Raw genomic sequence first — 12415 nt, 5'->3', positions numbered from 1 at the left:
ATTCATGGTCGTAACTGAGAACTGGGTGGAGTGTCCAGATCTGTGAGCTCAAGCCAGCCACCCTTGTAGCAGTTGCACTCCTGAGCTGGACAGTCTGCACAGAAACTGGGCATGAAGCCTGCGCACCCTAAATAACTAGACACCTGGCAGACACACACCAGGGGACTTGTGGGGGTGTGGAGAGAGCAGCAACAGGGAGCGCTGAGAGAAGTTGGGATTGCAGTAGCAATAGAGCATAACAATGGATGTTGAGAGTTGTAATAAAGAATGGGTAGGAAGGCTGGAGGAGTAAGGATAAATGGAGAAGGAACATGGTGGGAGAACATTCCCATAGGCAACCCATTTTTGACCTTTTTTTAATTTTACTTTATTTCACATAAAGCCATCTGAGTTGCTGTCAGGGGACATCAGGGGAAGAAGGGAGGGGAGGGGTTTTAGCAGGAAAGAACAGGATGCACAGAACAGTCAATAGAAAAAAAGTGAGAAAGAAACATAGGGGGGATCTTTGGTCTGAAAAGAGAATAACTGCTGTTCTGAAGAAAGGTGGGATACACTGGGAATGGGTGGAGAGCTCTGTTACACAGAATATAGAAGGCTCTGTCTCTATTGGCATCAAGAAATAGTCCAATATTTATTTTTTAATTACCGTTCAGCTGTAACTCAGGTTAGAAAAATCCCTCATTCACCAGAACACCTTAATTTTGGTCTTTATTATTACCTGAAAATTGCATAATTGACCTTTTAAACGCTAGAGTTTAAGAGGTGGGAGTACTCTGAGCAAAGTACCTAAAGGTATTTCACCTGTGACACAATCCTTTTCACACCAGGAGGAGTCAGATTTTCTTGACACTAATGCATACTGCCAGGATGACTGCCCTCATGGTGATGAGTGTAAGCTGATACATTTTACCGTTACAGAGGAGTATCCTCAGCTCACACATAAAGAAGAGATAAAGTATGGGAACTATCTCCATCCATACAGAGAATTTAAGATTTATGAGCTCTTACAATAGCCTGCTAAAAGCCACAGCTCTTCAGTGCGTACAGTACCAAAGACATTATCCATATTTCCTCCTGCTTCTATGCAATAGATAAATGTTTTATTTTATTAAACTATTTTATCACTACTCACCACCATTGTCCGTCGTTTACTGACATATGCTATTAGCATTCTTTCTTAATATGAGTAAAGTATCTCTTTTATGTCTCTCCTATGTAAAACTTTCATGAATATGAGAGCTTTATTTCATGATGCAGAAACAACTTCTGATGTGTTTCAGTATAGTAAAATTTGAATAGAGGAGAGGACCATGAAAGAGTGTTTCTCCCTGATTTCAGCACAGAGGGCTGCACTAATTCATGATGGCTAAGGCATTCCTTCCCACTGATCACTGTTATCTCCTACAACAAAGTCTAGAGCTGGGGTGAAATACCCTCTTGTGTGCCCTGGGGATTCATTACCTATGGATTACCCTAACAAGGTAAATGCAGAGCACCCGGAAAAAGCAAGACTGTCTGGGATTATTATCCAAGCTCTTTAAGAAAAAGAGAGAGGGGCTACTGAGCAAAGTGGGGAGATGTCACTTCTTGAAGCAATGGGACATATAATTCTAGATATGACTTCCACAGAGGCAAGAGAGTGAAAGAAATTTCCAAGTTATTTCAACAGACATTTAAATTATTTCAATAGTGAGAAGAGATATGTAGGAATAGTGTAAAGAAGACAGTACTTTTCCTTAGCTCTCAAGGGAGTCATCTTCAATTTTTTTCTTTTCCAAGTCTAGTTACAATTATCCAAATATGTTGATATGACTATATTAAATGAAGAGGTAAAGAAGAACATTCTGAGTGTGTGACACACAGCTCACACTGGAGTAGTTAAGTCCATAACATTGCAGCCAAGAACAATAATATTTGGGATTTAAATTTAATTTAATTTTTAAATTATATTACTTCTGCCTGTAATGCAATATGCTCTCAGTGAAGTAATTTACATTTTCATTCATTGTTCTCACTTGTCTTGTTTGATGCTATATATTACTTGTTATATTACGCCCTTAGCATCACTGTAGTGCAAATGAACAGTAGGATTGTATAAACTTTTGCAAGTCAGAGATATTCAAAGACTTCCAGCATATACCCCATGATTAACAAAAGTTTCACATAAAGTGTGTTTGCCATCTTTATGTAAAGCAGGTACTTAATATAATAGAACATACTAAAAATGAATTAATTACTCTTCAATGGCCAGTTAATATCAACAACAAAGCTACTGTTGGTCCTGTCGTAGCTAATAAACTTTTGGCCACCTAGAACTTCACAGACATCCCTTTGCTGCAGGCTAGAAACCTGTTTGAACCTGGGGACAGAGGTAGAGATGACGTCCTCTAGCTCCTGGTGTACATGCCCTCTCAGCTTGAGTCAGCCACTTCTAGTTAACAGCTTGTGGTACACAGCTGGTGGTATTCAAGAACAGCAGTTTATCTACAACAGTTTGTTAATTATAGTCATGAAAAAATTCTGACTTGAAGATCATAATTAGACCTTCAGCTGAAATGACTTCGATGGTTTCAGATCCATGCCAGTTTGAAACCATTCATCAAGTGGAGGTTACCACCTTGCTGGAGAAGCCTGCAGGATGGATTGGGTGCACATTCCTCACTCGTTCTGGGTCAAAGGCTGTTGACTCAGTACAATAGCCACCTTGATAAGTGGGAATTTCATGAGTGTGAGTGCCTAAATTACAGTAAACTGATGGTTAGGATGCTAGTGGATTAAACTTCCAAAACACTATGCAGGGCATACAGTTATATAACTAAAAATTACCTGTTTGTGCCTGCTGAAAGGCAGGTATGCATGCTATATTTAAAAATCAGAGCCAGTTTGGCCTGCAGATATAATGTGATTCTCTCTGCACCAGGAAACAGTGAGAAAAGCCATTAAGATATTGTCACTTTTATAATAATCAGGGTATGAGTAACCTCTAACACTGGTGTGCACAACTGAGGCAACAAACATTGTCAAGAGACTTCAGTATTTAATTAAGAGTAACCTCTGTGTAGTGATAGTGGCTGTTACTGTGTCCAAACACATTTGAAATAGGTGAAGAGAAATCCTCTACTGCACCTCTCTTCATTCAGCCACAGTATGTGCTCGGAGGTAAAAGAAAGAAATATTTTTATCAAGCACTTTAATTTAAACGTGAACAAGAGAAAACAAAGGCTTGCCAAACAAGGGTTTTACCCATAATTTGTAAAATAGAGAACTGTGATACTAACACCTTGACAAACTATCTGCTCTTCTAAACTATTCCTTAAATGAAGTTTCCAAGGAAAACCAATGTCAGCAGAACAGAAGATTAAAGCAGTTGTTATTTAAAAGATAAAATAACAGCATACCTGATGTCACCAGTCAAATCTTACAGAGCAAGATTTTTCCTAGAACCTGAAATTACTAACAACATTAACCTCTTCCTAAAAAATTTTAAAAGGTCCTCATGTAGAATACCCAAAAATCATTATGGAGACAGGCAGAATCCAAGCAGAAATGCTGAGAATAAAAACACAGCCAAAGTGTAATGGGCACAGCTTTTCACTCTTTCAGGTTAGTGCAGTAATTTAGTCTTACACAAATGGTTATAAACCTGACAAAACCCAGAGACTGACAGTGTTTTATTTGCATCTCATAATGCCACGCAGAATAGGACTGTGTGTATGTGACAGACCCTATGGAATGGCATCACTCCATAGGAATTACTCTCTTTTAAACTGGTGCTTTGTAATATGTAATGAATTAAAGTAGAATGGAACAATTTCTTGGGGAAAAAAACCTCACAGAATTTCTATGTACAGTTAATTGACTTTGAGGTTTAAGATGTTAGAAGCTTACATTGATACTTTTCCCATAGTTTAAGCATTTTCTGGTTCTTTCTCATCTACTTTCTCAGATGTCATATTGTACCATGCAATCTTATTGAATTTAACCAAAGAACTTTAGAAAATGGTTAGGTACACATACCTAGACCTGCACATACAGATAACATGACTGAATACTTCTCATTCCCTAGATAGAAGTACAAAAGGATTAAATTTGTAAGACAATTTAAACAAAATATTGCGAAAACATTTGCAGAGTTTAGTCTACACTGTAGTGTAAGAAAACGATATTAAAGTTTAGAGTAAAATGCTCAAACAAAACAGCAAGAAGAAAATAGTCTTGTTCTCTGAAGGCATTATCAATCTCCCAGACTTCTAATCACTTAGCTGAGAACAAGTTACACCACTGTGAGAAAAGGTTTCGTAATAAAATCTGAATTTGTTTCTATTTCTTTATGTCTATATGCAACTTGCTTAAAATCACAGCCTGTAGAAGGAATTCCATGCTATTGCTGTGACATTTCTATAGCTTGCTTATTACCCAGAGTATGTAGTATAGAAATACCCAGCATACATAATTTGTTATAAACTTCTTTTATGACTAAATATGTTAAATTTAATCCTTCGATTTGCTTGCTTACAGATTCGTTACTGGGCTGCTCATGATAAAGAAGCAGCTGCACAGCGGGTACAAGTGAGCAATCAAGAATATTCAACCAAACTGGAAAACCTGAAGCCTAATACTCGTTACCACGTAGATGTTTCTGCCTTCAATAGTGCAGGCTATGGACCCCCCAGTAGAACCATTGATATTATTACCAGGAAAGCACGTAAGTAAATGGAGTATTAGGTTAAGTATATTGTCATGTACTTCATTATTGCATGTTGCATCATGTCCATCATGTTTTCAAATGTGGCTTCTCATTCATGTACCCAGTGTTCTTCCTTTGCATGGTATTGATTCTTTGTCTGAAAATTTCTAAGGCTCTCCTTCCTCTCTTTTGTTGCCATGTACAATGCAGATATACTACAAAAGGCGGTAAAGAGACTAAGATGATAGGCTCATAGGAGGGTCAGCTACAAGCTCAGATCAGGTTCCTTGGGGCTTTATCCAGTTGGATCTTGAAAATCTCCAGGGATAGAGACTGCACAACCTCTCTGGGAAACCTGTTCCACTGCATGACTTTTTCTGAGCATCTAATTTGAGCCTCTTTTAATCAAATTTGTGCCTCTTCTCAATCATCCTCCTGCCATACCACTTTAAAGAGCCTGGATCTTTCTTGATAACCTCCCTGTAAGAACAGACAGGGGGGTCTTATATCCCCTCCATAGCAGTCCCTTCACAGGGCAAGTGCTCCAGCTCCCTACCAGGTCAGTGGCCCGCTGCTGAACTCACTCCACATTACCAGTGTCTTTCTAGTACTGGGGAGCCCAAAGCTGGATATGATATTCCAAATGATGTACAATTCAGACCAGGTATTAGGCAGCTATACACTGTCTTTCTGTTAATCAGTAGTGAGAAGGATTGTGTTCTGATGATTAAAATGTGACCAATTGCCATTTTCATTAACAGTAGAGGGAGCCAGGATCAGGCAGCCTTGAAAAGTGGGTGATCTGAATCACACCCTTGAATTTACATGCCATAATATATTTCTGAATATTGCTTCTGACTTAATGATGATACCTAGCACTAACATATGCTGAGGAACATTCAATTAAGAAATACATCATTTAAAACACACTTATATGGGCTAAAAATATGTACAACTAATTTGAGTATTTCTGTCAGTAAATAGTGTGTTGTGCAACTTACACCTGCAGGGTTAATTTGTGTTGAATAAGACTCCATTTTATAAGCTTATTGTGTGAAATATAATTAATGGTTTCTTCAGTGGGGTACTGATTTCTGCTAAGTGAAATGCTGTAGAAATGCCTTTAAATGGTTAATTAAATATTTAATTTCAATGAATAAAGATGACTTAAGCCACATTTCTGGGAGGCTCTGAGCATAGATGCATGCCAGCAAATACACACGGTCAGCAACATAGTGAAGGGTAATGTTGGCCATTTCCATTCTGGCAACACAGAAAGGCAAACCCACAAAGCAGCCACTGCACAAGCCATCCAAAATTGCCTGGCTGGAGCTGTAGTAGTTCATTCCAGGAAGGACACTATCCCTTAATCATACAAAGATCAGCCTAATTTCCCTTTTTTCATGTCTTAATAAAAATATCATTGAACATTTCTGAAATCTCGTTTATGTGCACATTATATATATGTTGCTTTTCAGCTCCAAGCCAACGTCCAAGAATTATCAGTTCTGTAAGATCTGGTTCAAGGTACATCATCACCTGGGATCACGTGAAGGCAATGTCAAATGAGTCGGCAGTTGAAGGATACAAAGTATGATCTATGAAAATACTTTTTATCTTTGTGTATGCTATATGAGGTGCATTTTATAGACAGTGTTGAATTTTTGTACATAACCACACTTAAACATAGTCGCATGCTATAGATGAAGGTATCATGCTCAGAGATCACAGACATCCAGCATGCTTAGGGCAAAGCTTACTGCTTTAGTCAATATGATGAGAAAATGTGGGGGCACTGAAGTTCATTTGGGTGGTAAGCCATGTTACAGGAAAGTTTAGATCAGTGACTGCAACAACCTGATTTCCCATATGATTACATTTATTGTCTATTGGCTAAAAATAATGCTTAAAAAATTGTACACTTTAATAGTTTTTCCTTATACCAGTATACATCGTTCCAACTTTCCTTTCCCATGTCCATGGGAGCTACACTTCCTGGAATACAAGTTCTTTAAAGTCTGGGAAGGTAGAGGAAGGGAAGGGACATTTAACCGCATCAGATGCAATTACTGTATAACTACACCAAGTGTATATACTAACTACAGGGCATACAGAAAGCTCCAAACATTAATTCCTGTTTAACTTTGCTGCTTGCTTGGCAGCAAGAAAATTAGTATCATGTTCTACATGTACAAATTTTGCTTGAGGGGTTGAACTACTTCCTGGGAATTGCTGATAATGCTTTACAGAGATTATTCCAGAAGGGTGGAGATCTTTCTAAAGGTCCCACAAGACACGTACCATCACATTTGCAATAGTTTAACATCATTGAGGGTTAATACTAAAATTAATAATTGTTTCATTTATGGTAATATGGTAATAAATGTTATGTCAGAACATATTACCATTACAATGGTAATAAATGTTATTATGTCAGAAAACCCAGCTGAATTCTTAGATTTTTATTTGATGCTCTTTGCCACCCTGTGTTATTATCCTCCATCAATTACTTATTTCAAAAGTAAGGGATTAAATTATTTTTCAAAAGGTGACATAATTTTATAACAGAGAAAACAACAAGAAAACATCCTGTCTAGATTCACCCTATGTAAAAATGGAAAAAGTAGTATCAGCCACTAATTTTTTATATATATAGCCTTAATATATAAATAAAAACCTAATACTTTTTCATTGACACACTGTACATATGTAACTGTGTTTTTATGGAAATGTCGCATTTCAATAACTATACTTCTTATGACTTTTCCAGGTACTTTATAGACCAGATGGACAACATGAAGGCAAGTTGTTTTCAACTGGAAAGCACACAATAGAGGTCCCAGTCCCCAGTGATGGTGAATATGTTGTTGAGGTCCGAGCACACAGTGAAGGAGGCGATGGAGAAGTAGCTCAAATAAAAATTTCAGGTGAGCAGATAACTTCCCTTCTTCTTTCCCACACTCCTCGGAGATCTTGGACTGAATATTTTCTTCTTGCACACTATCCAGGGATGGGCATGCAATTCCCATCCAAAATTTGAGAGATAGCTCTTCAGCAGTGACTGCACTGAGAATTAGAGTTTATCTTAAAATATTTCCGAAGACTCATGCACGCAGGACACTTCAGCAGCAGTCCAGCTCTATCCTGGAAGCACTGCCAATCTTCCAAATATGACTGTTTGTACTGGTGCCCCCAGTTAGGCTGCCACTTCTAGCAGTGTCCTGCAAGCATAAATGCATGGTGCAGGCCTCAGACTCAAGATGTCAGCTTGCAATAATCCTGTAGTTCCTAGTACCTGTTGCCTCTGTGTCTCATTCCTTTGTCAACTGCCACTAAGATGAAAGTAGCTGAGAAAAGGGAGTGGTCCACAGTGATCCACAGACCAATTGCTAGGGAAGTTCCACTTTTCAGGGAAGAGGGGAGCTGTGACACAAAGAGGTAAATAAGCAATGAGAAATGCAACATGCTCAACTTTAGAGTGGTCTGGATAATTGGTAGAGAGGGGAAGGCAGCATGGCTCAGGCTTTCAGCTTGTGCTCAGCATTGACTGTAAATACAAGCTCAGACATGGTCTGCACCGCTTTTTCCTGTTAGTTTTGTAATTTAAGCATTGCCTTAGCACACAGTGTATGAAGTAGAACATATGAATAAACATCAACGACTTGGATAGTGTCTTTGCAAGACTATGATTTAAACACTTGCATTGTATTCTTGTCTTTTTAATTAAAAAATTAACTTGGGGAACAGTAAGGATTAAATTATCAACAGTATTCTTGTCACACAGTCAGTGCAACCATTATTGTGTCCTTTAAAAAAATCAGTGTCTATCCTATCTTATCTGTGTACTGTGAGAGAGGCTGCTCATTTGTAAAGGAGTGTCCGATCTCTGTTTTCAGTAATATTTACAGTTTATATCACCTAGTGTGAACTCATGGGTATCCCCAGTTTTGTTTGTATGAAGCATCTGTTCCACTCTTGACCAAATGGAATCTAGAGGTGGAGAATCCATCATTTGCAGGATAATTTGTTCTCATGATTAATCACCTGCACTGTTGAGATTTTTTTTTTGCCTGATTTTTTATCTGTATTTATCTGGGTTTGGGGTCTGGCCACTGTTTTCTTTTATAGTTTTTGTCTAGATTAAAGAGTCATTTTGTGCCTGATATGTTCTCCCCATTAAGAAATGTATATATCAGTCAAGTGACTGATCGAATGCTAAACAGACTGAGCACCTTGAGTTTCTCCATATCATTTTCTTCAGGTCTTAAATGCTCTTCTCTTCACCTCTCCAATTTATGAGAATTCCTTTAGGACCATAGACACTGTAACTATGTGCACTGTTTCAACTCTGCTGTCTGCAGAGATAGTCTCGCCTCCCTACACTTCCTACTCCCAACATTATTCATTAAAGGTTTTCATGAGCCATTTATTTCCTTGCACTGGGCTATAAAATGGTGTTCATCATCTTTGTCCAACACCATCTCTAAATCCTTCCCAGAATCCTTTCTTTCCAGGATACAGCATCCTGTGTCATGTCTCTTTTCCTTGTTGTATAATTTTGCATGTGGCTATGACAAAGCCCAATTGGTTTGAATGGCTTAAGTTTCTATGCTGTCTGGATTTCTATAAGAATGTGTTCTTGTCATCATTCTTTACTATTTTGCCATTTTAGTTCATGTACACAGTTCTTTAGGTGTTTACTTCTGGTTTTGATTAAAACGATTGGATTGCATTTGATCTACTACTGTTTACTGTGGAATTATACTAGAAATTCAATGACCATTCTTCAATAATTGTGTTTTGAAATCTGCCAGTGACTGAATTCTTAATTCATTTAGCATACTCTGTTAATTGTGTATACCTTTTTCTATGAGAATGTCTTGGGGTACTAAGTCAACCACTTTACAAAAGCTGTAATACATTGTGTTATATCACTGTACTCTGGAGGAATCACTTTTAACATACTTTATGAGCTGCAAAAAAGTTGAAGCAACTGCTGTCTTTAGGACATATCTTAGGTCATCTTTGTACTGTACATATATTATCATCTACCATCAGTGTGGTGCAAAGACCCTTTAGGTAGCAGCAGATAGATTACTTTCCAGACTGGAAGCAGAACTGTCATGTCAGTATAATGTTGAGCCCAAGCAGATCAGTCTTTGCCAGTGAGACCTGCCCCAAGCATGTCTGTACAGAGTTAGCACCTCTGGGAGAGTTAGCACTCTACAAATGCTAGTGTGTAGAGTTTTGTATTGATTAATCTTCCACACCGCAGACAAGTTTTCAGCCACATCTTCTACCATACCCCAGCTAGACAGAGAGGGACTGTGCCTCTGGTGGCCTAGATAAAGGCAGCATTCCCTGGACTCGGTTTAGGAAAGAAGATTGAAAAGGAAACAAAAGGCAGGGTAATCTCTTTGGAATACACACTCTACAGAGAATTGGGCAAGCATTTCAGGCTATTTCTAGTCTTAAACCATGCTTTTTCCAAAGAGAAGAATGAAGTGTAGTTTTAACACCTACACATGGCAAATTATGTCTGCCAAGTTTTATTCTTAATGAAATTTTCCAGTACTGCGACAGAGTTTAGAACAATTACCCAGAAAGGATGATAGAGTGGTAAGAAGCTTTTAAGTAATGATATTTTTCTCAGAGACTCGCAAGAAAGAGGAGATCTAGTTTGACAGGAATGTGTGTTCTGGTGGTCAGCTGGCCATAATGGAACTTACATATTTACGGAGAGATGCAAACAGTAGCTAAGGCAAAACATAAGGCATCTTACCAAATTCAGAGAGGACCATTGCCTTACTTGACCTTTAGGCATCTGATTCCAGAGTTCACAAACCAAATTAATTTCCTGCATAAGTTAAGAGGGACAATTAAGCAACTCGGTCAGGTGTTCAAGACGGTCTGGATGCTGACCAGGAATGACCGGATCTTAAGCAAACTAGAAAGCTGCACCAAAGAGAGAGGAATGCGTAGAAGACTGCGTGTCTTCCAGATTAGTGTTTTCCTGCTGTTCACTGGGTATCAAATCCAAAGTAATCTACATAATACACCTGAGTTAGGTGTCTAAGCTCCCATTATAATCAGTTGTTGTCTAGGCTGTAATTCAGAAGCTTAAACAAAGCCTGTAGCATTTGAGATGCCCCAGATTACCGGGGACATCCACACAAAGCTGGCAGGCATGACACGATCTACAGGGGGCCTGAGGTCTTCTGGATCAGCAGCTGGAGGCCAAACAGGACACCAGAAGACATCTTTTGGCTTGTATTTTATGCATATGAATTGTACCCTTTTGCAAACCAAAACCATTTCCTTGATTTGTGTGGCTACTGTTGCTGTGCTAGGCTACCATATTGTTAGCCTGTTGTAGATGTACTCTGAGCAATTCTTAGCACTTGCTGAATTAGTTCTGAGTTAGGTTTAAGTACAATAACATGTAGTTCAGGAACCCTAACTGGCCCTGAGGTCTTAACTTGGGTATTAAAAATACAGCACATTTAACTAACAAAATTATGTTTGAAAGTCAAATGTTAAAGAAACTAAAATATATGTTATTTCTAGCTCAACGCCTTGTCTAAGGGAGAAACTTGCTTTTATGTTTTCCTCATCCTCTTCCTTCTCACAGAAAACCCAGTCACATGCTGAAGAGGGAGGCAAACGTCCCACAGCAACTTCACTCTCACGTAACCAACCAGCTTCCTACAGGATACACTGTTGTTGTTGAGAATGATATAAAGATTATCAAACACACCCGTCTCACATGCATTTCGTTTCAGTGAACATCTTGAAATATAAGTGTTTATCATAAAATCACTCGCTGTATATATGCTGAGCTGCATTTCAGCATACAGCTATAATTAGTGTAAAATACAGTCATGAACTGTTGTATTTTATTGGCCAGTGCCTGTTGTACAGTTAGGGATTTGGGGATATTTTTCAAGACCATTGAGTTATGCAATTTAAAATTCATTCTTGAGATATCATAACCACCTGAAGGTTGGAACTACTTGTTTAACCAAAGAAGTTTGTTTCAATGGCTAATAATAGGCTTATCTGTTTTCTTTGAAATATATTAAAGGCTGAGATTTTTTTTTGTCTCTTGCATGCTTTTTGGATTGTAATGCTTTGTCATAATGCTAATATTAATGTAATCAGAGCAGTCTTGCAATCAGTAGGAACTAAAACCATATGGTGGTTTGTTTTTTTCTCACTTCACTTATGTAACTGCACTGGCCTCAGTCCAATTAATTTATGCCAGAGTAAGGAAAAATAGAATCAAACTCTCAAATTGTAAAATTTCATCCAGGATGGGGGAGAGTAGCTTCTGATTTGGGAAAATATTGGGAAAAAAGGAAGATAACATGCACCTTCACCTTCAAATACATAATGGGGTTAATGTCTCAGTTTAAATAGTGACATGGACAAAATAATTTCTATACTGTATATGCTTATAGCAAGAGAACAGAATTAGAACTTCTCTGTGTTCACTGCACACATATATATGCACATATGAATTCCACTTGCCAGAGGCATGTTTTAGTATCCTGAAAAAGTATTTACTTTGAAGCATAGCTTTTTCAAAGGAAAATGCAAAATTTTTTCTCGTAGTAACTCATACAAACATTTTAATTATTTTAGTTTTAATTTATTTTTTTATTACTATTTAAAGGGGACGTTAATATTTATTGCACATATTAGTGTCAAGTAAATCAGGTGATCATT

At 37.9% G+C, this 12415-nt stretch overlaps 1 protein-coding gene across 1 annotated transcript in view; it reads left to right on the top strand.

The window, feature by feature from the left end:
- CNTN1 (contactin 1) overlaps positions 1-12415 on the top strand; it is a 262071-nt gene that overhangs the window by 233689 nt on the left and 15967 nt on the right. Inside the window, exons 21-23 of the mRNA XM_074827442.1 lie at positions 4519-4705; positions 6166-6278; positions 7458-7614. Coding sequence (XP_074683543.1) covers positions 4519-4705; positions 6166-6278; positions 7458-7614 — 457 coding nt within the window. The remainder of the gene's footprint in view (positions 1-4518; positions 4706-6165; positions 6279-7457; positions 7615-12415) is intronic.

Source organism: Strix aluco, chromosome 5 (assembly GCF_031877795.1).
Source record: "Strix aluco isolate bStrAlu1 chromosome 5, bStrAlu1.hap1, whole genome shotgun sequence".
Lineage (NCBI taxonomy): Eukaryota > Metazoa > Chordata > Aves > Strigiformes > Strigidae > Strix > Strix aluco.
Note: the sequence above shows the minus strand (reverse complement) of the source record. Positions and strands in the feature narration are given on the sequence as shown.